Source organism: Cucumis melo, chromosome 3, assembly GCF_025177605.1.
Source record: "Cucumis melo cultivar AY chromosome 3, USDA_Cmelo_AY_1.0, whole genome shotgun sequence".
Lineage (NCBI taxonomy): Eukaryota > Viridiplantae > Streptophyta > Magnoliopsida > Cucurbitales > Cucurbitaceae > Cucumis > Cucumis melo.
In genome coordinates this window covers 24,588,288-24,608,980 of record NC_066859.1, presented here as the reverse complement: position 1 = coordinate 24,608,980, position 20,693 = coordinate 24,588,288, and the positions used below count along the sequence as shown (strand labels likewise).

General features: G+C 32.5%; 3 protein-coding genes across 6 annotated transcripts; 2 read left to right on the top strand and 1 right to left on the bottom strand.

Moving 5' to 3' along the window:
* Window positions 1-931: 931 nt before the first annotated feature.
* LOC103502615 (F-box/kelch-repeat protein At5g42350) lies at window positions 932-3,962 on the bottom strand. The gene is made up of 2 exons (XM_008466607.3): window positions 3,713-3,962; window positions 932-3,191 (listed from the first exon to the last, which is right to left on the bottom strand). Exon 2 carries the CDS (start codon window positions 2,992-2,994, stop codon window positions 1,252-1,254), a length of 1,743 nt encoding a protein of 580 aa, XP_008464829.1. The 5' UTR covers window positions 2,995-3,191; window positions 3,713-3,962; the 3' UTR covers window positions 932-1,251.
* A 2,934-nt stretch (window positions 3,963-6,896) lies between these two features.
* LOC103502614 (MLO-like protein 9) lies at window positions 6,897-12,535 on the top strand. 4 transcript variants are annotated; one of them, XM_051082054.1, is made up of 16 exons: window positions 6,897-7,085; window positions 8,034-8,201; window positions 8,422-8,479; window positions 8,852-9,105; window positions 9,242-9,358; window positions 9,561-9,618; window positions 9,728-9,816; window positions 10,249-10,323; window positions 10,417-10,505; window positions 10,631-10,680; window positions 10,803-10,843; window positions 10,967-11,140; window positions 11,394-11,429; window positions 11,542-11,609; window positions 11,755-11,815; window positions 11,937-12,535. In XM_051082054.1, exons 2-16 carry the CDS (start codon window positions 8,067-8,069, stop codon window positions 12,258-12,260), a joined length of 1,629 nt encoding a protein of 542 aa, XP_050938011.1. In that variant the 5' UTR covers window positions 6,897-7,085; window positions 8,034-8,066; the 3' UTR covers window positions 12,261-12,535. The 4 variants fall into 4 exon arrangements, with proteins under 4 accessions (XP_050938011.1, XP_050938010.1, XP_050938012.1 ...); XM_051082053.1 differs by having other exon boundaries at window positions 8,015-8,201; XM_051082055.1 differs by lacking the exon at window positions 6,897-7,085 and adding an exon at window positions 7,762-7,909 and having other exon boundaries at window positions 8,015-8,201.
* Window positions 12,536-15,427: 2,892 nt separating this feature from the next.
* Window positions 15,428-19,855, top strand: LOC103502612 (dolichyl-diphosphooligosaccharide--protein glycosyltransferase subunit 1A). Its single transcript, XM_008466603.3, has 10 exons — window positions 15,428-15,756; window positions 16,048-16,092; window positions 16,453-17,087; window positions 17,178-17,325; window positions 17,402-17,578; window positions 18,016-18,084; window positions 18,166-18,255; window positions 18,430-18,588; window positions 18,725-18,949; window positions 19,447-19,855. Exons 1-10 carry the CDS (start codon window positions 15,664-15,666, stop codon window positions 19,636-19,638), a joined length of 1,833 nt encoding a protein of 610 aa, XP_008464825.1. The 5' UTR covers window positions 15,428-15,663; the 3' UTR covers window positions 19,639-19,855.
* The last annotated feature ends 838 nt before the right edge of the window (window positions 19,856-20,693 follow it).

The window sequence follows — 20,693 nt, the reverse complement described above, 5'->3', positions numbered from 1 at the left end:
CATCAGACAAATAAATAATGGTAAGTTGATCTTCAAGATAATTGTTTAAAATGACAAAGCTGCTAGAAGTGTTTTCAAATATAGCTAAATACCAAGTTGACAAACATCGAAAAACAACTATCCATATCTATCGGTGATAGATGATAGTGTCTATCAAAGTTTATCTTTGTTCATCGTTGATAAATAGTTATCTTTTGTTATATTTTTAAATATTTTTTATTCCATAAATTTTATCAAACATTTTAACATATTTCATGGAAAATTTGCACAGCACCCAACAAACAAGTATTTTAAAAAGAAAAAAAGTACTACAAAAAGCACAAATTGTGAGCACCTTCAGTTACAAAATAATGAGTACAATAAAAAACAACAAATATTGACAACTAATAATTTACAAACAAAAGTCTTTAAAACTATAACATAAGCGTCAGACTCATAAATTCCGATCCCTGACCATACTTTGCTGACTATACTAAATTTAGTGGATAGTTTCACAAACGCTATAATTTCACTTCCAATAGTCTAACAAGTTGCCAAATACGAACATAACAAACAATGAAAACTTTCGTGGATTTAAAATAATAGCAATCATATGACTAAATAGTCTACCAACCCACCGACACATCCATTTTCTTAAAGTTGAAAGTTGAAACCCCGCAATAAACGAAATAGAAAGGCAACATCATCTTTGCAATTAATCGAATCAAAACGGTTGAGTCCTATCCTTCAATAGCTAGTTTAGTCCCAATAATAATCCAGAGGGCAAGATCAATCAGCCAAAAACCAAATCCAAACCCATAATGTAAGGATGGATGGCCTGTTTCATTTGAAAGAAAATTATTTCCTAGAAAACTCTGTCCTCTTCCAGAAATGACTGCTAGAACAGAAAGAGGACAGAAATTCCAAAGAGTACTACATTATGGACAACTTGGAACGATAATCAATCAGCACAAAAAGTTTATTATGCTAAAACTTGTGTTCGTGGAATATCATGAAACAAAACGGAATTTACTTGAGATATAAAATCAATTACGAGAAAGATGATTTGACATAAAATTACACAGTGAGGGCCAATATATAACCCCTAATGTCTGTTGAAGAAACTAAGATGAATTAATCGCGTCCAAAAAAATTTTGATACAAGATGTGAAATTTTACCTTTGGATTGCACCATATATCTTCAACATGAGAAAGCATTATTTCAAATTTCTTCAAGCTCAAGGCAACTGAGGCGGATAGAGAGAGAGGATCTTAAAGATGGAGAACTGCCATTGATTTGGTCAAGCAGGAAGATGCATCCATTTCATGAGTTACACGAGTTCTTGAAATGTGATTCCAGTCCGATACCACGTTGGAGATGTCACACACTGTCAAAAAGTCTAGTACCTGGCCGAAGATTTTGAACATTTCAATTCCAAATATAAGGTTTCTGTCAGCAACAAATGCAGCATTCCAGTCCATTGGCGCATCGGGATGCACTGATACCTCTGTCCAGGCAAGGTACACAAGATCTAACTCCCACAGTTTCCTCACAGCCTTGTTTCTCTGCCCTATTTGTCCATCCCCTTCACACCAGGAGACGGAAAGCATGAACAGCCGACCATTAGAGGATACAAGTTTGGGGTAGTACTCATGAACACGAGGTGGGAATGGGGATGTTTGGATTCCAATCCAAAAGCCTCTTTCGATGTCATAACCTGCAAGTCTGTCTGTCTCGGAATAAACATAGAAGATCCCATTGCAGACAACCCCAGAACATATAATACCGAAATCCACAGGGAGCCTCTGAATTTCTGTCCATTTATTTGATGATGAATCATAAATCTCTCCTGAATCTATCGGCTCATCCCAAGATCCTAGGCCTCCTATAGCAATAATCACAAACCTACGATGTCCCTTTGCACGAGACTGATCACTCTTTTGTCGAATAAACTTATATGACTTCCTATTAGACAACATTGAAATATCGTTGTCTTCCACAGGATTTCTGACTTGACGTCTTAGGGAGAGCCTGTGAGGATCCTCATAAACATCCAATGAACCACCGGCACGTGATCTCATATAACGTCTATCTTGCCGATTATGATGGCTCTGAACTACTGAAAAATCTGAGTTGACCTCAGAAGTTCCCAATATAGGCATTGATCTGGCATACTTCATAGACGCAATTTTGCGCCAAGATTTAGTTAAAGGACTAAACACTAAGACCCCTTTATGGGTCCTGAAGGAGCTCTTATCTACTTTCCCAAAGTTGGTCAAGCTAGAACAACCACCAATGACATATATATCATCCTGGATACTGGCTATAGAGAACATAAATCTTCCCTTGAGAATATCAGCATCTATTCTATGCCATTGCTTTAGAGATACATCCAGTGCATGTATCTCGCCAGAGCAATAGCCCTCTTTAACAGCACCAAATAAAAATATCCATGGAGTCTGATATAAACATTCCCGTCTCATTTGTAAAAAACGACGAGTGCTAGTTAAATATCTCCACTTTTTGCATACGAGGCGAGCATTCATGAGACTTGTAAGAGGAAGCCTCATCAAGCACATTTCCAGAATGTCATCCGGAAGAAAAATATGAACGTCGCTGTTCCTCGCCGAGTCCCGAAGTTCAGAATGCTTTGGGCTTTGTTTCTTACGAAATCTTTCCTTTACACCATATGAGAAGCAATCCACACCATTTTCTTCAGTACCGAATAACGATTTATATCCCTTACCTTCCTCACTGGCACTGGATCTCCTTCTACTACCTGGGTCACCAATTTCTTCACCAGTGTCAGCACCAACTTTGCAACCTCCACCTCTACCATATAATGTAAGACATCTCAAAGATATTCCCCTTGAAATGTCCTCTTCCTCAGCAACACCTTTGTTATTCTTCCTCCTCAATTTCTGGCTCATACTTCTCATGAGCCGTTTCGACATGCTCAAATCCTCAAAATCTTGATGAAGGTCTTCCAATTCAGCTTGTAAATTGGATAACATTCCTTGTCCAAATGTTTGCAGTAAAAGTTAGTCTTCCCATGACCATATGAACCATATTTCAAAACTCATCCTTTAGCACACTTCATTTTTCTATCTAAGATGTGAACCCTAAGAAGAACTGAAAAGTCTCACAAGAGAAAAAAAAAAATAGCCGCTCACCAACAATACGACACTGTTTCTTTACTCACTTGAACCACCTGTACAATAATAAACCACATTCACTTGCTAAGTAAATTAAGAGGAAACGAGAAAAATTCAATTACTAACATCCAAACATCCTCATTCACAGACATCATCCAAAAACAGAATCACGAATTCCCTTGTGGTGATAGTACGATCTACTAAGACTTCAAAAAATTCACACAACAAAATCCGAACATAACTACCAACAGCAGCAAGTCAATCATTTCAGAGATTCTAATGCCGAAGAAAAAAAAAAACACACACTCCAGATCCACAACATTCAGTAACTACAACATATTAAATTAAATCCACCCGAAAAAAAATCAAGATTCAAAGCCCTGTAAAACGACGACGACGATGACAACGACACCAACTCAATAGCAACAAAACAAGAAAATCCTAGAGAACAACACAGTTTACTAACACTGCAGGCAAGATGAAAAAAGAAAAAAAGAAAAAAGAAAAAAAGAAAAAACAACAACAACAACAACAAAAAGAAACAAAAGAAAAAAAAAAAAGGAAAGGGGAAACTTACATTAGGAGAAGAGGAATCCAGGAGAAAAGGAAAGTGAGAAATGCGAAGAACAGAGGTGGTGTAACAATGGCGGAACTTGGAGTTTGGTGAGAGATTTGTAGAAATTTAGTAAAGGCGAGGAAGAAGGAAAGGATTTGATGTTCCTAAACAAAGCCTAAAGAAGACGAGGCCCTCCATCATCATCATCATCATCACCATCATCATCACCTTCCCTTCATCTCTCCTAAATTCTATTCTTCCATTTCCTCGGTTATGATCCTCTACGCCTACTTTACTCTGCTACTGCCTTTTCATCCGTTGGATTCTTCCTCATCGCTAACCTGCTACCCTGGGCCCCTCTTACGGAAATAAATTCAAAGAAGAAAAGAAAAAAAAAAAAAAAAAAAAACAAAAGCGTTTTGCTTTCTTTTTATTTCTTTTTTATTCTTTTATATATATATATATATATAGTTATTCAAATTTTAAATTCTATTTCCGTCCTTTTTTTATTATTATTCTCTAAAGCTTTTAGTTTTATTTTAATCCGTCGGTTTTTATTTAAAAAGAAAACGTCTATTATATATATTTTTTAAATATCTTCTTCATTCATTACATTAAAAAAAAACGACTGACGAATAAATGCTCATTATTATTGTCTGATTGTTTTTTTCGGTACATTTTTAAAAATATATTTAGATTAACGTAAAATCGTTTTTAAAAAATATGTAATACCAAAATGTTACATTTTAATTACGATCGATCGCAATTGAAAACAATTTCAAATTTAAATTATTTTCAATTTGAACGCTTTTTCATCCCTTTTATTTTTAGTTTTTAAAAATTAAGTTTATCCATCCCGAACTTTTTAATATAATACTCATCTTGCACATAAAAGAGTTTAATTTTTAGCTAAATTTCAAAATGAATCGATAGAAACTTATACAAACAAAAAAAAAATTAATGCTAAAAGAAATAAAATTATTAAAAATAAAACATATTTATATTTCATAAAAAACTAGTAAATTTTGTATGATTTTATTCTATGAAATATAAATAGGTTGTCAATTTTTTATATTTTAAGAAAATCTCTAAAAAGTTGTTTTTTAGCATAATTTTAAAAACAAAACCAAATAGTTACATAATAGACTCTGATTAAAATAAATGAGAAGTGTTTGCCAAATATACAAATGAAATAATATATTATTTTATAACGTGTTAAGGATTTTTTTTTTTTAATGTTTTTTCCTTCTTATTTAATCTTTCTTACCATATATTAAACTCGAAATTAAAAAAAAAAAAAAAGGAGTAAAGTCACCATGAGAAGAAAATTGAAAATTTTAGCAAATTGTAGGAAATTAATTAAGAGAAGTAATTGGACACTTTCTTTTCCTAGGTATCTAAATTACTTTTTATATTTTCAAATTGGTATAATTATTATTTTGAATTTATATATAGTAACTCATTAAAAAGTCTACTATTTGCAAAAGAGTTTTAATTTTGACTAATAGATTTATAGGATATTGAATATAAACCTTTTTAAATAATTATAATAATTTAAGACTCAACAACTTTATTATATATATTTAGTCTTAAAAATAATCACATTTGGCTTTTATGATAATTCCACCACCTAATACTTATTATCTAATACTTCTTTGAGTAAATCTTATGTAGCTTACGTAGACATATGCATTCAAAGAAAGTTGGTCTAGTTTTAATTTTGAAATTGAGAAATTTATGAGATTTAAATGCTTTTCTTTTTAAGAAAACATTATTAATTATGAATTACTGGGAGTATGCTATATATATATATATATATATATATATATATATATATAAACCTTGGGGTTATTGCTACTTTCAAATGTCTCTATTGAACTAAGTTTTTGTTGACGTATGTATACTATATAAAATTAGGAATAAGATTAGGAATAAGAGAATTTTTTTTTTTACCTTTTTATCTTTGCAACATTTTCTAATGATTTCTTTTTTTCTTCTTTTCGATTTGATTCACTTGATAACTAAATAGACATATCCTTTCATATTGTCACTACAAATTTTGTAGACATATCTCTTCACCTTGTAACTACACTTTTTAAAATAATTATAAACATATTTGAATTTTATTGTAGGCATTATATTGTAAACATTTTAAGTGATGTGCATCACATATATCTCTAACCAGTAAAATTTTATAAGAAAGGTCACTATCTCCAATAGTAAGAGATTTTTTGGATAGGATCCAAAACAAAGTTATTTGGGGAGGTAGAGTTGTAAAATTGAGTTTCTCAATAAATGTCAAAAGTAGATTAATAAGAGAGAAAAAACTAAGGTTGATTATTCGATAAATAAGAAAATTAATAAAAGATAATAGAAAGCTAAAGTTACTCGATAAATGTGCAACAATAGAAACTTAATTGTTTACAACAACTTAAGAAGTTAGTGAACCAAACAGTTAACTTTAATAATTTTAGATGATTAACCACAATCTAGTCTAATATTATTCGAGTTTTCTTGAATTTTGTGTGAAAAATCGAAACATAGATGCCATTATTCGGAGTTATCTTCCCATTCAAAGTTGGGTTATATTGAACTCAACAAGAGGGAAAAGGTTGTTTCACAATGGAGAGTGAAAATAGAAGATTTGGTTAATGGGTGAATTAGAAGTAGCAAAAGAGATAAAGGAAGGAACATAAAGCGAATAAAAGAGCAGAATTTTTCTTTGCCAAAAATCAAAAGTGGGAAACTATGACTTTATTTATTTACTATCGAATGAGAGGGTTGGGAGAGATTCGAAATCTTTTACTTTTAGGATGAAAGATTATGTTATTTACTATTGAACTAATTAAGCTCGTTTGGTTTCAAAGTTTGTAATCATAATTAATACATTTGAAGGGTGTGTATTCAAATTTTAATTGTATTTTCTTTGTTTTTGTTTATTTGCATTCACATTCCTTTTTAAAATTTCCCTTTTTCCAACTTTTTATCCTTTCTCTATTGGAGTAAGAGAAGGTTAATTTGACCGACAATGGTCAAGAATAGAGTAGTATCTTAAACCATTCAAATTGTATGGCTGGAACTAACTTAGATTAAGACCTCGTATTAATTTACGGTTCTAAAGGCCGAATATTTTGGTTTGACCTATTAAGAAAGAAGAAAAACACAATAAACTTGGATTTTACCAAATAAAGTTTCGATCGAAAATCGTAAGAATTTTTATTTGTTAGAAGGTTATTATGGTAGTATCTATATACACAGAAAACACAGGTTGACAAGCTTCAACCATTTATCAAGTTTTTCAGGGTATATTCTCATTCAAATTTACTATAGTTGCATCAAAACGAGAATAAACCTGAAAAGTGGAATAGGCCGATGGCCGGACCACTATATAATGGTGCGATTTCTCTTTCCCTTTTCTTTAATTTACCATATTTCATGTAGTCCATGTATATATATAAACCTAAAACAAGTTTTCGTATACACGAATTACGAGAGTTTGGGTAATACCTTTATTATGATTTTCTCGAGTTTCAATTTAAATTCACTTGCAAATCAATTCCATAATACTATTAAGAATTATTCAAAATTCCAAATGCAAAGTATAGTTGATATAATATAGTCAAATTCTTACTACCTACATGAAAAGTCATGATTTATTCATGATTTATTGATATACAAAGCCTTCTCGTTTGTTGAATGAAATATTGTTGACTTAATTTCGAATCACAAACTCAAATTTTATTTGAGATTAAAAAGGTGAGAAATAAGTTTTTAATTTGTTTTTACCTGGAATTGTTTAGCATGTGTTATTAAAATAGGTAATTAGTTATTGACCATATTAACTAGTGATTGAAAATGGAAGAATGACCTTTTTGGACAATAACTATTCTTAGAACACATACCTATATATAGTTATAGAAAACTTTGGGAAATTTGACTTTGGTCTATAAATAGGGATCGTATTCATCTTTTACACATTTTTAGAAGGGAAGAAAAAGAAAACATTTAGGGTTTTGATTTCCCTAGAAGGTTATTGCCATAAGAGTTCAAGGTGCTTTTCTGATTTTAGAATATAAGCTAAGCCATATAGAATTTATTTGATAACGTCTTATTGGAAAAAAAAAGAATTGCGTTTGGTAATTGTTACCAAATGCTCCATCATAAGAAACAATAACGTTATCTAACTAAAGTTGACTGATATCCGCAAGTACGACCTTGGTATACATTCTCTTTCACAAACTTCTTCCTAGTTTTCTTATTAATCATTATCTTTGATCTAGCTAATTAACCCATTATTTTGATTAATGATTAACAATGTTTTAGATTGATTATTGTTCACAAGGTTGCCCTCCAAACCTTGTTTGAGCTCTAAGAAATGGGTGGCGGTGGTGGTGGCGGTGCTCCGAGTAGGGAGTTAGATCAAACTCCGACATGGGCCGTTGCCGCTGTTTGTGCAGTCATCATTCTTATTTCCATCATATTGGAAAAGGTTCTTCACATGGTTGGAGAGGTACAACTTCTTTTTCTTCCTTCTTTTGCCTTTTCTTCCTCCAAATATTTCACCTCTTTTTGATATTTAGATCTTTAATTAACAAAAATAAATTGATATTTTCATTGAATCATTTCTAATAGAATAATACATTTCAAATTAGATCATATACTTCAGTACTCTTTAGTACTCTTTACAATTGAGTTAGTTGGTCTAATTACTTTTTTCTAATGTGTATCAGATATTTCAGAAAAGGAAAAAGAAAGCCTTGTATGAAGCCCTTGAGAAAGTTAAAGGAGGTAAAGCTACTTTCTTTTTTATCTTCTTAATTATACACACGAATAAATACAATTGGTATAATATATGGTTGTCACTTTTTATTTTTATTAGATGCAATTTCATTGAATGAAAGTAATATTTAATGATTATTAGGAAACCCCGAATATGTAAATTTGTAATTGCTATCAATCGATTATTTGAAGGTGAATGATTAGGAACATACATTGTAATATAGTTTCATTCAATAGTTTGCCAGAGACTTAACATTTTTGGTATCTATTTTTGACAAAACTTTGTTCTTTGTTTGTTTGAGTATTAAAGTTCACATTATTTGATTGTTTTATAAACCAAATAGAAACCATCATTGACTACAACTTTTTTTTGACATGCAGAGCTTATGGTTTTAGGATTCATTTCTTTGCTCTTAACATTTGGGCAAAATTATATTGCTAAAGTTTGCATACCCTCAAAGTATGAAAATACTATGTTGCCTTGCCCTTATAGAGGGAGTACTACTGCACCTAAAAGCTCCCATGGTGGTGAGCCCGAAGATCATGATGAAGAGACTACAGATCACCATCGTAGGCTTCTTTGGTACGAGCATCGACATCTAGCTGGTGGTGGTCCTGTAGAAGGTTGCAAACCAGTAAGTTATGCTTTCTATTTAGTCTCTCAATTTTTTACTTTTCCTGAATTGAAACGTCAATTTGTGAATGATAGATCCTTAACAACCCCAGTAATCACATAATTTCTCACAAACTTTTAATTTTGGTTGAATGTAGGGGTATACACAACTTATATCTCTAAATGGTTTGCATCAAATACATATTTTCATCTTCTTTCTAGCCGTTCTCCATGTTGTATTTAGCGCCATAACGATGACTCTCGGAAGATTGAAAGTAAGTAGTATATATACAGATACTTGTCAAAGTTTTGAACTTTTTTATTTATTTATTTAGTTTTTATACTTTCAGATGTTTTCAATGTATATACGAGTCTTTTAGGTCTTGTATTTATTTAAGCAGTCTAATACCTGCTTCAAAATAGTGTAATCACTTTTGAAATGTTATTTTCGTAATATGCTTTTTTCTCTCTCTTAAGATTCGTGGATGGAAGGTATGGGAAAGACAGACCGAACAAGAACATGATGCCATGAACGGTATAGTAAGAAAGATGAGGGTTCACATTCATTGTTTTTTATTTTTTTTATTTGTAATTAATTCCAACTATGCATTACAATTTTGTCATTTTCTTTCTGATCTCTTCAGATCCTACAAGGTTTAGACTTACTCATGAGACATCCTTTGTAAGAGACCATAGCAGTTTTTGGACTAAAACACCCCTCTCCTTTTACTTTGTAAGAACTCTCCACTTTTTTTCTTTTTCTTTCTAAACTTTATCTCATGACTCTTCAAATATGATTCTAGAGAGAAATTATGCAAAGAGCATATATAGAACAATATGCATAACAGTAACAGTATAATTAAAAATAAGTTGTCCTGAAAACGTTGGTGACTATCCTAACCTAATTATGAATATAATAACGATCAGTGACTATAACCAACTCAATGCCCCAAACACTAGCATGTTTGTAATCTAAACCCATTCTTGAATTGAGGGCTTTGGACACTGGTTTATAATTCTCTTCGTCTAATCCTCTTTTCTACCGATTTCACGATTCACAACCTCATTCCAATGTCCATTTTAATATTTTATCGACTGTGGTTTGGTTTGTTTGATGAGTTATAGTTGTTTCAATTTTAATATGATACTCAGATTTATTTTTCAGGTATCCTTCTGGAGGCAATTCTTTAGGTCCGTTAGTAGGCCAGATTACTTGTCCCTTAGACATGGTTTTGTCACCGTGAGTACTTCCTTAAATTACTACTTATGAAATGGAAATGTTTATATTGATCACAACGTAATTGAAGAACTTTTTTATGACTACATATTACAGGTTCATTTAGCCCCTGGGAGTAAATTTGACTTTCAGAAATACATCAAAAGGTCATTAGAAGATGACTTTAAGGTGGTCGTGGGAATCACGTAAGAAACTTAAACCCCTTTTAGTAACCATATCATATTTTGTTTTTAAGTAAAATAACGTTGAATTCTTACTCAAATTCTCTAGCTTTGTATTTGATATTCAATCATTTTGTTTTGGGATGCAGTCCTCTGCTATGGGCATCAATGGTGCTTTTTCTGCTTCTCAATGTTAGTGGTTAGTATTACCTTTAAGTTATTTTCTTCCTTTGTAATACATGGTTAATTTTTATTATTTTATCAAACATTATTTAATTCGCAAGACAATTCATTATTTTTGTTATTAATTTTGTTTTTCAGGGTGGCAAGTTATGTTTTGGGTGTCCATATTTCCTCTAGTGGTAACAACACTATCTCTTTAATCCTCATCAAATCTATTGGTCTGTTTGATATCGTTTTTCGCTTTTTATGTTTTTCATTGATCATATTCTAAGAGTATAAAAGTATTTTTTTTTGTTTGAAAGGTGATCTTAGCCGTTGGAACAAAGTTGCAGGGAATTATAACGCAAATGGCTCTTGAAATCAAAGAAAGACATGCAGTGGTTCAAGGGATTCCCCTTGTTCAAGTCTCTGATAGACACTTTTGGTTTAGTTGGCCCGTTTTGGTTCTTTATCTCATCCACTATGTCCTTTTCCAGGTTTATTTTTACATTTTTCAATTATCCTTCAATAAATTATAATTATCTTAGTAATTCATAGTTAACCATCGTAAATTAACCTAATAATAAATAGATATAACACCTGTCCAACTGATCGACGTAGTTTTGAAGTATACTCACATCAATGAGTTAATATATATACACGAAGACAATGCATAAATATAATGCTATGCTCTTATATTATTTTCTATTCAGTAAAACAAAGCTTACTATTCAATGTTTACTTTTACAGAATGCATTTGAGATTACATATTTCTTTTGGATATGGGTAAGAAGAACAAACTGATCAAATTTTCATATTTTCATTCCAGACATTAGAGTTTATTTTCTATAACATACATATATATTCTAATTGTGCCAATATTTGCGTTGTTGTACAGTATGAATTTGGGTTGAGATCGTGCTTTCATGACAACTTTGATCTTATTATCGTGAGAGTTGCCCTAGGGTAAGTTATCGATGTCTATTGATATTTCTCCTTGATCTAACCTAAAATTTTATAAATATTTTCAATAGCTTAGGATATATAATTGACATACACATGTATTTTTACCAAACCAAAAAAAAAAAAAAAAAATGGCAAATTTTGACAGGGTTGGAGTCCAGATTTTGTGCAGTTACATTACACTCCCATTATATGCTCTTGTAACTCAGGTATTTCTCAATAACAAGTGCAATTTTCTTTGAATTAAAGAGTATGTTTCAAAGTGAGATTTCAACTATCATATATCCTTTGCCAACCTTGATGAGACAAATTTGGTTTGAATTTGATTAGATGGGATCAACAATGAAGAAATCCATATTTGATGAACAAACTTCGAAAGCATTGAAGCAATGGCATAGAAGTGCTTTGAAGAAAAAGAACGAAGGAGGAAAGCCTGAATCAACGCCGATGCGAACTTTAGGCGGTGTCGGAGGAAGCCCCCCCGAGTCACCGATACAACCTTCGCATGATCAGTTCCAACATCAATCGGTCAATCAATTATCATCACCAACCGACGTCGAAGCCTCCGCCCAGCTTCCTTCAGCCGACGTAATGGCTACCGTTGATCTCCACCACCACCAACAAAACTATGCTAATCGTGACTTGTTGAGTTGAGATGATGAAAACAAAAAAAAAAAAAAAATGTTCATTTTGTTGTGAAAAATCTATGAGCCAAGAAATTTGCTAGAGGGTTTTGGTTTGTAAATTATACACAAATCCAAAGGAGAAATTGCATACATCTTACACCTTTGAAAATATTTGGCTTTTGTAATGCTCTTTTGTAAATCATTTTGAGCTTAAGTGGCTGATCGACATGGCTCTCCCGATTTTTTGTATTCTTTGTTATGTCATTTGTTCATAATATCTCAACAATGAACCCTTTCTTTAAACTTTTGCTTTCTTTTGTTCATTTTTTTTTTAATTATTATATACCATTTTTTATATTTTTTTAAGGTAAAATTATAAATTTCATACTAAACTTTCCAGTTGTGATGTGTTTCTCTCTTAGTTTTAAAATTGTTTAAGCTTAACTTTTCAATCTTTTTCTCTAATAAGTTTCTTATAAACTTAAAAAATGTTCGGTACTAATTTCCTTTAACTAATTTTAATCTTGTATCAACAAGTGCAATGATTACTCTTTTATTTACTTAATTAAATTTTGTGGTTGATGACACTCTATTTGTAATTATTTTTAATATAATCAGATGGAGCGAATAATTAAACCAAAAACCTTTTAGTCTTTAATATTTACCTATATTAGTTGAATTAAATTCTTTGGTCAGACAAAAATCTATTAAATAAAAAATTGTAAATTTAGAGAACTATTTTAAGAAAAAAAAGTGTAATTGTTTTAAAAAATTAAGATAACTACTAATCATCTATTTATCCAGGATTAGAGAATCTCATGTTTCAAACTTCGTATTTGCTAAGTATTCAAATGATAAATTTGTTGAATCAATACTAAGATCATTTTTCCCTATACAAATCAAAGAACGAACCTTTATTGAGAGATAATAACATAAGAATAAGTCAGATGAAAGAAGCTCTAGAGTAAATCTAGAAAATGTATTGCTTAAAACGAGAAGTGGATGTAGAGGTGTAAATGGGTTGGGTTGGGTTGGGTTGGGTTGGGAGATATTATCAACCTAACCCATATTTTCGGGTTGGGTGGGTTACCAACCAGAATAACCCAAATTAAGTATCCAACCGTACCCAACCCATAAAATATGGGTTGGGTTGGGTTTACGGGTTGTTTTTTTTTTTTTTTTTTAATTTATAAATTTCAAAGTTTATAAAGCTCAAACTTGTTCTTTTAAAAAATTGAAAATTGTACATTCAAATTTCAAACATAGATAAATTTAAAGTGCATACATACATAAATTCGAAGTTTCAAGTGTTACAAACATAGATAAATTCAAAGTTCTTAAACATACATAAATCGAAGGTTTCAAGAGTTACAAACATAGATAAATTCAAAGTTCTGAAAGATACATAAATCCAAACAAATTACTCATAAAAGAACATTAAGTACAACTTTAATAATAAAGGAATAAAAAAGTTTTTAAACATAAAAGAAGCCAAATATAAATTTCTAAAATCCAATAAGCATCCTAAGCAATCAAATTTGTCCTGAAAATTTAAAAAAAAACATACCAAGTTAGTAGTTTAAATATATAAAATAAACGAAATGACGAAAACACAAGTATTCAACTTACCATGAAAATTGTCAACCCATAAATCATGTTTAGATCACGTTTGTGATGTGATGGAGGACTTGATATTATCTAAAAACAAAAAATAAAATTATAAAGTGTAATAGAACTATATAAGAATACAATGTTCAATAAAAATAAAAGTTGGAGAGTACAACACTTACCGTTCTCAATTTTTTCACAAATCTCCATTTCTTCAAGCTCTGTACAAAGATCCAATAAGGTTGTTTTGCCACGAATCCAATTTTGTGTACAAATCAAAGCTTCCACTGTTTTAGGTGATAAGGAACTCCTAAAAGAATCAAGAATCTTTCCTCTAGTACTAAATGCAGATTCAGAAGCCACAGTAGACATCAGAACGGTGATAAGGAACTCCTAAAAGAATCAAGAATCCTTCCTCTAATACTAAATGCAGATTCAGAAGCCACAGTAGACATCGGAACGACAAAAATATCTTGAGCAATTTTTGATAAAATTCGATATTTGACCGCGTTTAATTTTCACCAAGTTATAACATCAAACTGATCATTTAGCTCCTCACAATGGTCTGATAAATACCGATCAACATCATTCCTCAATTCTAAAGTATTTTGTTCTTGTCTTCTTCTCTTGTAGCGTGATAATACTCTACAACTCGCGTTAGTTTCCATTGTAGTTCCCGAACTCAATACTTTTAAACTATCACTTGATTCAACTTGTTCACAAACAACAACTTGACAACTCAAATCATTACGAAAGGCAAAGGCATCAATTTGTGATTTGTAACAATTATACAAACACATCAAATAAGCTTGAATCCCATCAGCAAGAACTTTAACCGTAGCATCATCATGTATACTTCCAAAGCAAAAGCCAACATAGTCCAATTTATATCGAGGGTCAAGCACCACAGCTAGAAATACGAGCTTGTTAATTTTCTCAATTGAACCCGAATACTTGTCATATTTTGACTTCATATTTATAGCCATATTACGAAAAATAGAGTTATGTTCGTTGCTCCAACCAATTAAAAGATCATTAATCCCCCACATCTCATGAAAGAAAGAATTGACAGTCACATATAAGGAACCACTAATCTTATTAGTGACATTATAAAACACTTTAAAAAACATGACAAACATTTTAACATTTTTCCAATCATAATTACTTGGTGGCCCAATATTTTTCTTCCCATGTTCATCTTCTGCAAAATAGTCTTGATAATCTAACTCTTTTTCCTCTAATATTTGAAAAGCTTTTTCAAATTTAAGTGCATGCTCAAGCATAAGATATGTAGAATTCCATCTTGTTGGAACATCTAAACAAACAAGAACTTTGCAATCAATTTTTTCTTGCTCCACACAAGTTTTAAACTTTATCAATCTTTTAGGAGATGATCTAACATACCGTACACCCCTATGTGGATGTGTATGAGACTGTTGTTGACCAACCACTCGATCACTCTCAGATAGTGACTTTCTTTGTTTTTCTTCTCCTCCATTTAAAAAAAAAGAATCTAAAAATTGAACAATATTGGGAAATTTGTACAAATAGTCCCATAATGAAAAATAATCCTAAATTTAAATTTACTCGAAAAATAGCCTTTTTCTAAGGAAGTTAAGGAGGGGTTAATTTTGCGCAGTGCTTTTATCGCCAAAACACGACTGCTTGAACCATTTCGTTTCCCTCTTAGTCGTCGACTCTCTCGTCGTTCCACACTCGTCCTAGACTCAGAGTATTCACTGCCCATTGCCTTTGCCCTATGGTGCGATCTCTTCCTGATCCAGAGTGATTTCATCTTTTGAAGGATCAAGGAGAAACTAAAAATGGCATTCAGGTTAGATCTATTACTTATCACGCTCGCGCTGATCCTTTCGCCTGTACTTTCCGATCTGATCTTCACCAAGGTTGATCGTCGGGTAAGTTTCCTTAGTAGGTTTCTTAGTAATATTTTATCATTTTCAGTACCTCATTCGATTACTCTCTGCAGCTTCCCTCTTGCGTTTCATACCTTTTCGTAATGCTTAGGGATTTTTGTTTTGTGATAGGGTTTGGTTCTCAATTGTTTTGTGAATCCACTTAGCTTTTACTTTTTCTTCACTTAAATAATATATGGTGGCTACACTTGCGAATTCTGAAACTCTATTTCTTGATTTAATTAATCTACCTGGCCATGGTGTTATTGACACTATTTCGCTTCCCGCTTGCAGATTGATTTGACTTCACAAATCGTTCGCGTATCTTCCACTATAAGGGTACGGTATCTCTTGCTGCCAGTTCTTTTTTTTTTTTCGCGATATTAACATGAACTTGGAAAAGCGTAGTTTTTCATACATTCTTTGTAATGGGACACATTGTGGAAAATTTTGAAGGATTTAATGAATAAAACGAATTAGTGTAGGAAAGGAACGGGCGTTTGAGTATCTATGCGTTTATAATATTGGTTATATTAGTATAAATTGTATTTTAGTTACATACTGTTTAGCTTTCCGCTAAAGTTTTCAGTTTAATTCATCTTGTAATTTATATTGTGGAGATCACATCATTAATGATTTGTATGAGTAATATCATTTTCTCCCAAAACTTTGTTTCATAACTTCTTTGTGTTGTTCCAGGTGGAAAATGAGGGGACTGATGTGGTCTCTGAGGTACTTTTAGCCTTTCCCGAGGAACAAGCAAAATACTTGGCTCATATCCAAGCAACACTTAATGAAGGAAAAGGAAAAACCAAAGGACCTGCTATAAATTTCCCTGTCAATGTTGTTTATCCCAAGGAAATACCTCCAGCATTGAAATTTTACTCAGTGTCTCTGCCAAAGGGATTGAACAAGGGTGACAGCTTGACTTTTGATGTGTTAGCTGTGTTCACTCATGTTCTACGTCCATTCCCAGAGACAATCACTCAAGGTGATGTTCAGTTTGTAGTGTTTCTTGACAGTGCATACTTTTTGTCTCCTTATACTGTGAAGGTCCAGTCATTAAGTGTTAAATTGCCCGAAGCAAGAATTGAGTCTTACACAAAATTGGAAAATACGAAGATTCATGGTTCTGAGATCAAATATGGTCCTTATGAGAATCTTCCCCCATATTCATTTACACCCATACGCTTTCATTTTGAAAACAATAAGCCATTTCCTGTTGCTCAAGAGCTTGTCCGTGAGATAGAAATTTCTCACTGGGGCAGCATTCAAATAACAGAGCATTATAATCTTGTCCACGGTGGTGCTCAAAGTAGGGGAGAATTTTCCAGGTTTTTATTTTTTTCTTTCTTCCTTACATTAATTCTTGCAAGTCTTCGTTCTAGCAGGACATTTAACTTTGTTGCTTATTTCTGCTGCAGGCTTGATTATCAGGCCAGACCTTATGCAAAAGGTGCTTCAGCATTTAGGAATCTTGTTGCAAAACTACCACCTAGAACTCATTCAGTATACTATAGAGATGAAATTGGAAACATCTCTACATCTCATCTATGGGGTGATTCTAAGAAGGTAAAAAAAAATTGTTTCGGCAATATGATGACCTCATTTATGTTACCTAATTATTTTCTCAATTCTAAAATTTCAGACAGAGCTGGAGATTGAACCTAGATATCCAATGTTTGGTGGTTGGAGAACTTCTTTCACTATTGGATATAGTTTGCCACTTCAGGATTTTCTATTTCAGGATCAGGGAAAACGTTTTCTTAACATCTCTTTTGGTTCTCCTATAAATGAAGTTGTGATTGATAGGCTCATTGTCATGGTAATTTCCTTTTTTCCTCTATGGTTATATCTTATTTGCTGAAATGTGATTTATAGGGTCATCTTTCCGCCATCACAAACACAGCCTCCTAAATTTTGGGATTTATTAGATGAAAGAAAATAAATGATGGCTTTCTCTTCTGGTGGGCGGTGACACTTTATTGAATTTTTATTTGGTGTTTCTAAAACTTAGTTAACGTTCAGAGAAGGCTATGTGAAACTGCGAATTTATGGGTTGAGTACCCATCTTTTATGCTGTATGAAGTTTTGTACCAAGATAGTGTTCCAACTCCCTGTTTTTCTTTCCGCTTCTATTTTCTTATTTGTATTCCAATGTTCAAGCGATGGATCTATATTAAGTTTATGTAGAACCTAAGCAAATGGTTTTTTTCTTTTTTTTGTCCTTCATATAATTGACTGGTTTTTTGCATGCTCCAGGTTGTTTTACCCGAGGGCTCCAGTGATATATCTGTCTCTGTTCCATTTTCTCATAAACAGTGGTATGAGGTATGATGGGATATTGACAGAATTCTTTTATAAATATGTGTCAATTTGGTTTTCCTAAAGCCTCTTTTTTGAATGTTACAGACAAAATTTTCACACTTGGACATTAATGGTAGACCAGTGGTTGTACTGGAGAAGGAAAATGTTGTGCCAGAGCATAATCAACATTTCCAGGTATCTATTGTCTTTTAAATCGAAATTTATCTGTTGTGGATGTTCTATATTATCTCTGTCCATTTGGCAAATTCATGGACGCAGTAATAATCATGCTATGTGTTGTACCTGTAATGAAAGGTTTCTCACATCTGAACTATGAAGTTTGCTTAGCCTATCTTATGCTTTCTGCAGGTCTACTACAAGTTCAACAGCATTTCAATGCTTAGGGAGCCCTTGATGTTGATTTTTGGATTCTTCATCCTTTTTGTCTCATGTATTATTTATATGCATTCTGACATGTCAATTTCGAAGTCTTCTGCTTCTTATTTAGCAAAACTACAGTGGGATGAGGTACGGAAGATAGCATTCTGTGGTATTTTTCTAAGAATGTATAGAATTTTGGCAGCCGTCTACTAGACGATGCCTTGCATACGCATTTCTGTAACTGGATTCTCACTGCCTTGTTGTGTTGTCCATCTCATTTCAGGTGCAAACTGTGATTCAACAAGTTCAGAATGTTATCAACAGATGCTTAACCACACATGATAAACTGGAAGCATCATTGCGAGATCTTTCTCGAACTGGTGACATCCAAGCTTGTAAAGCAGCTCGCAAAACAGTTGAGGCTTCATTGAAAGAGCTTTCAAAAGAGTTGAAGCCTTTGATTTCGTTCTTGCAGTCATCCCAGCAGACCAACCAAATGTTGCCCAAGGTTTAATTTCTTCTAGTTTGCCCGTTTAGATTAGCGTATATATTATGCACTGACAACGAAAATATAGTGAACTAAAGAAAAAAAAGAAAATAAGAAAGAAAAAATAAACAATCTACAAAATATAGTGTGGTATAACCATCGTGAGTTTGGCCTAGTGGTAAATAAAGGGCTAAGGAAATGTGTTCCATGCGTGGTGAGTCTGGTGACCACCACCTAAGATTTAATGTCCTATGTGTTCAAAAAAAAAAAAAATTATCTTACGAGTTTTCCTAATACCCAAATATTGTAGGATTAGACATATTGTTCCATAAGATTAGTCGAGGTGGTGCGTTTGGACGCTCATGAATATAAGATATATATATATATATATATACATACAATGTGATGTCTCATGTTGGCTCAAACTAAACTTTGATGTACGTGAATGGATTTGAAAAGTGGGATGCTGGTTGTCATGAACAATCTATGTTAAGTATGAAGTGGTGCTGCTTGTGCAGGTGGAAGAGCTAGTGGCCAAGGAGAGAGAGCTGCAAGAGAGGTTGGTTGCGAAACATACAACGGTGGTGGACTGCTATGAGAAGAAGCTCGGGGGACGTGAAATTGAGAACAGGGTTGCTTCACAGCAGCAAAGAATTACAACATTAAGGCAGGAAGTTGATGATCTTCTGGAGTTCATTGATGAAATATAATGAATGGAGAGTTGAGATCGGTCAATGCCTGTTTCGGAACAAATTTTGTTGTGCCTCATTTAGAAAATCTTGTTGCCATTTTTTTTTTCTCTTTCTGAGAGTCTGGTGGTTAACTTCTAAATTATATGAGACCTGTATACTGATGACTTGCAAGGTTTTGAGTTTTGATCCAATTAGAAAGTGTAGGCCCGGAATAGAGATGATGCTTTCTGATTTATTTTTGGTGGGTCGGTCGAGTAGTGCTGGATAATTCGCATTTTCAAAATTTTGAACTTTGAAGGGATGACTAATGGCCTGATTAGGAGGGGATGTGTTGGGATTGGCAAACTCCTCCCAAAAGTTTTAAGAGGCGTTTAGGGCAGGCTTTATCTTTAAGTGGAGATGTCTACACGATGGAGTTGGGATGTCATTCTGTCTTCATTTTCGCTATCTGTGAAAATTTCTCCACGGGATGGGAATTCTCTTTGGGGATCGAGTTATTGTGTGAATTTTTTTAAACCAATTAATTTAAATCAAATTCTAATTAAATAATTAACCCTATAACTAATTTATTTTATTATGATTTGAAATTAATCCATTTTAGTTTAAAAACTAATCTAAGTTTTCTCAGTAATTATTTACATGTACAATCTTAATTTAAATAATAATACAAACTTAATAAATAAATAGACTAACCTAGAGGGAGGGACAGGGACGCATTCTCTGTTTCTGTTTAGTTCAATGGGAATCTTTTTCCCACCCGCTTCCCCAAATATGATAGCTATCTTTTGTCATGGTTATCATTGTTTAATTACTTCAATTTGTTATATTATTTAGGGCAAAATGTACTTAAATTAAATTTAAATCGATGTCTATTTGATAATTGAAGTTTCAAACGATGCATTCTACTCCCTCATGTTTGTAAAATAGTTCTAAATAGTCCCTAATTTAACTTTAAATTAAAGAAATGTAGACTTGATCATTGAATTATGACGTGAATAAAATGACGAGTCTATCACATTTAACTATCTGCCAAAAGAAAAAAAGAATCTTTTGATTAATTGGTACATAATTAT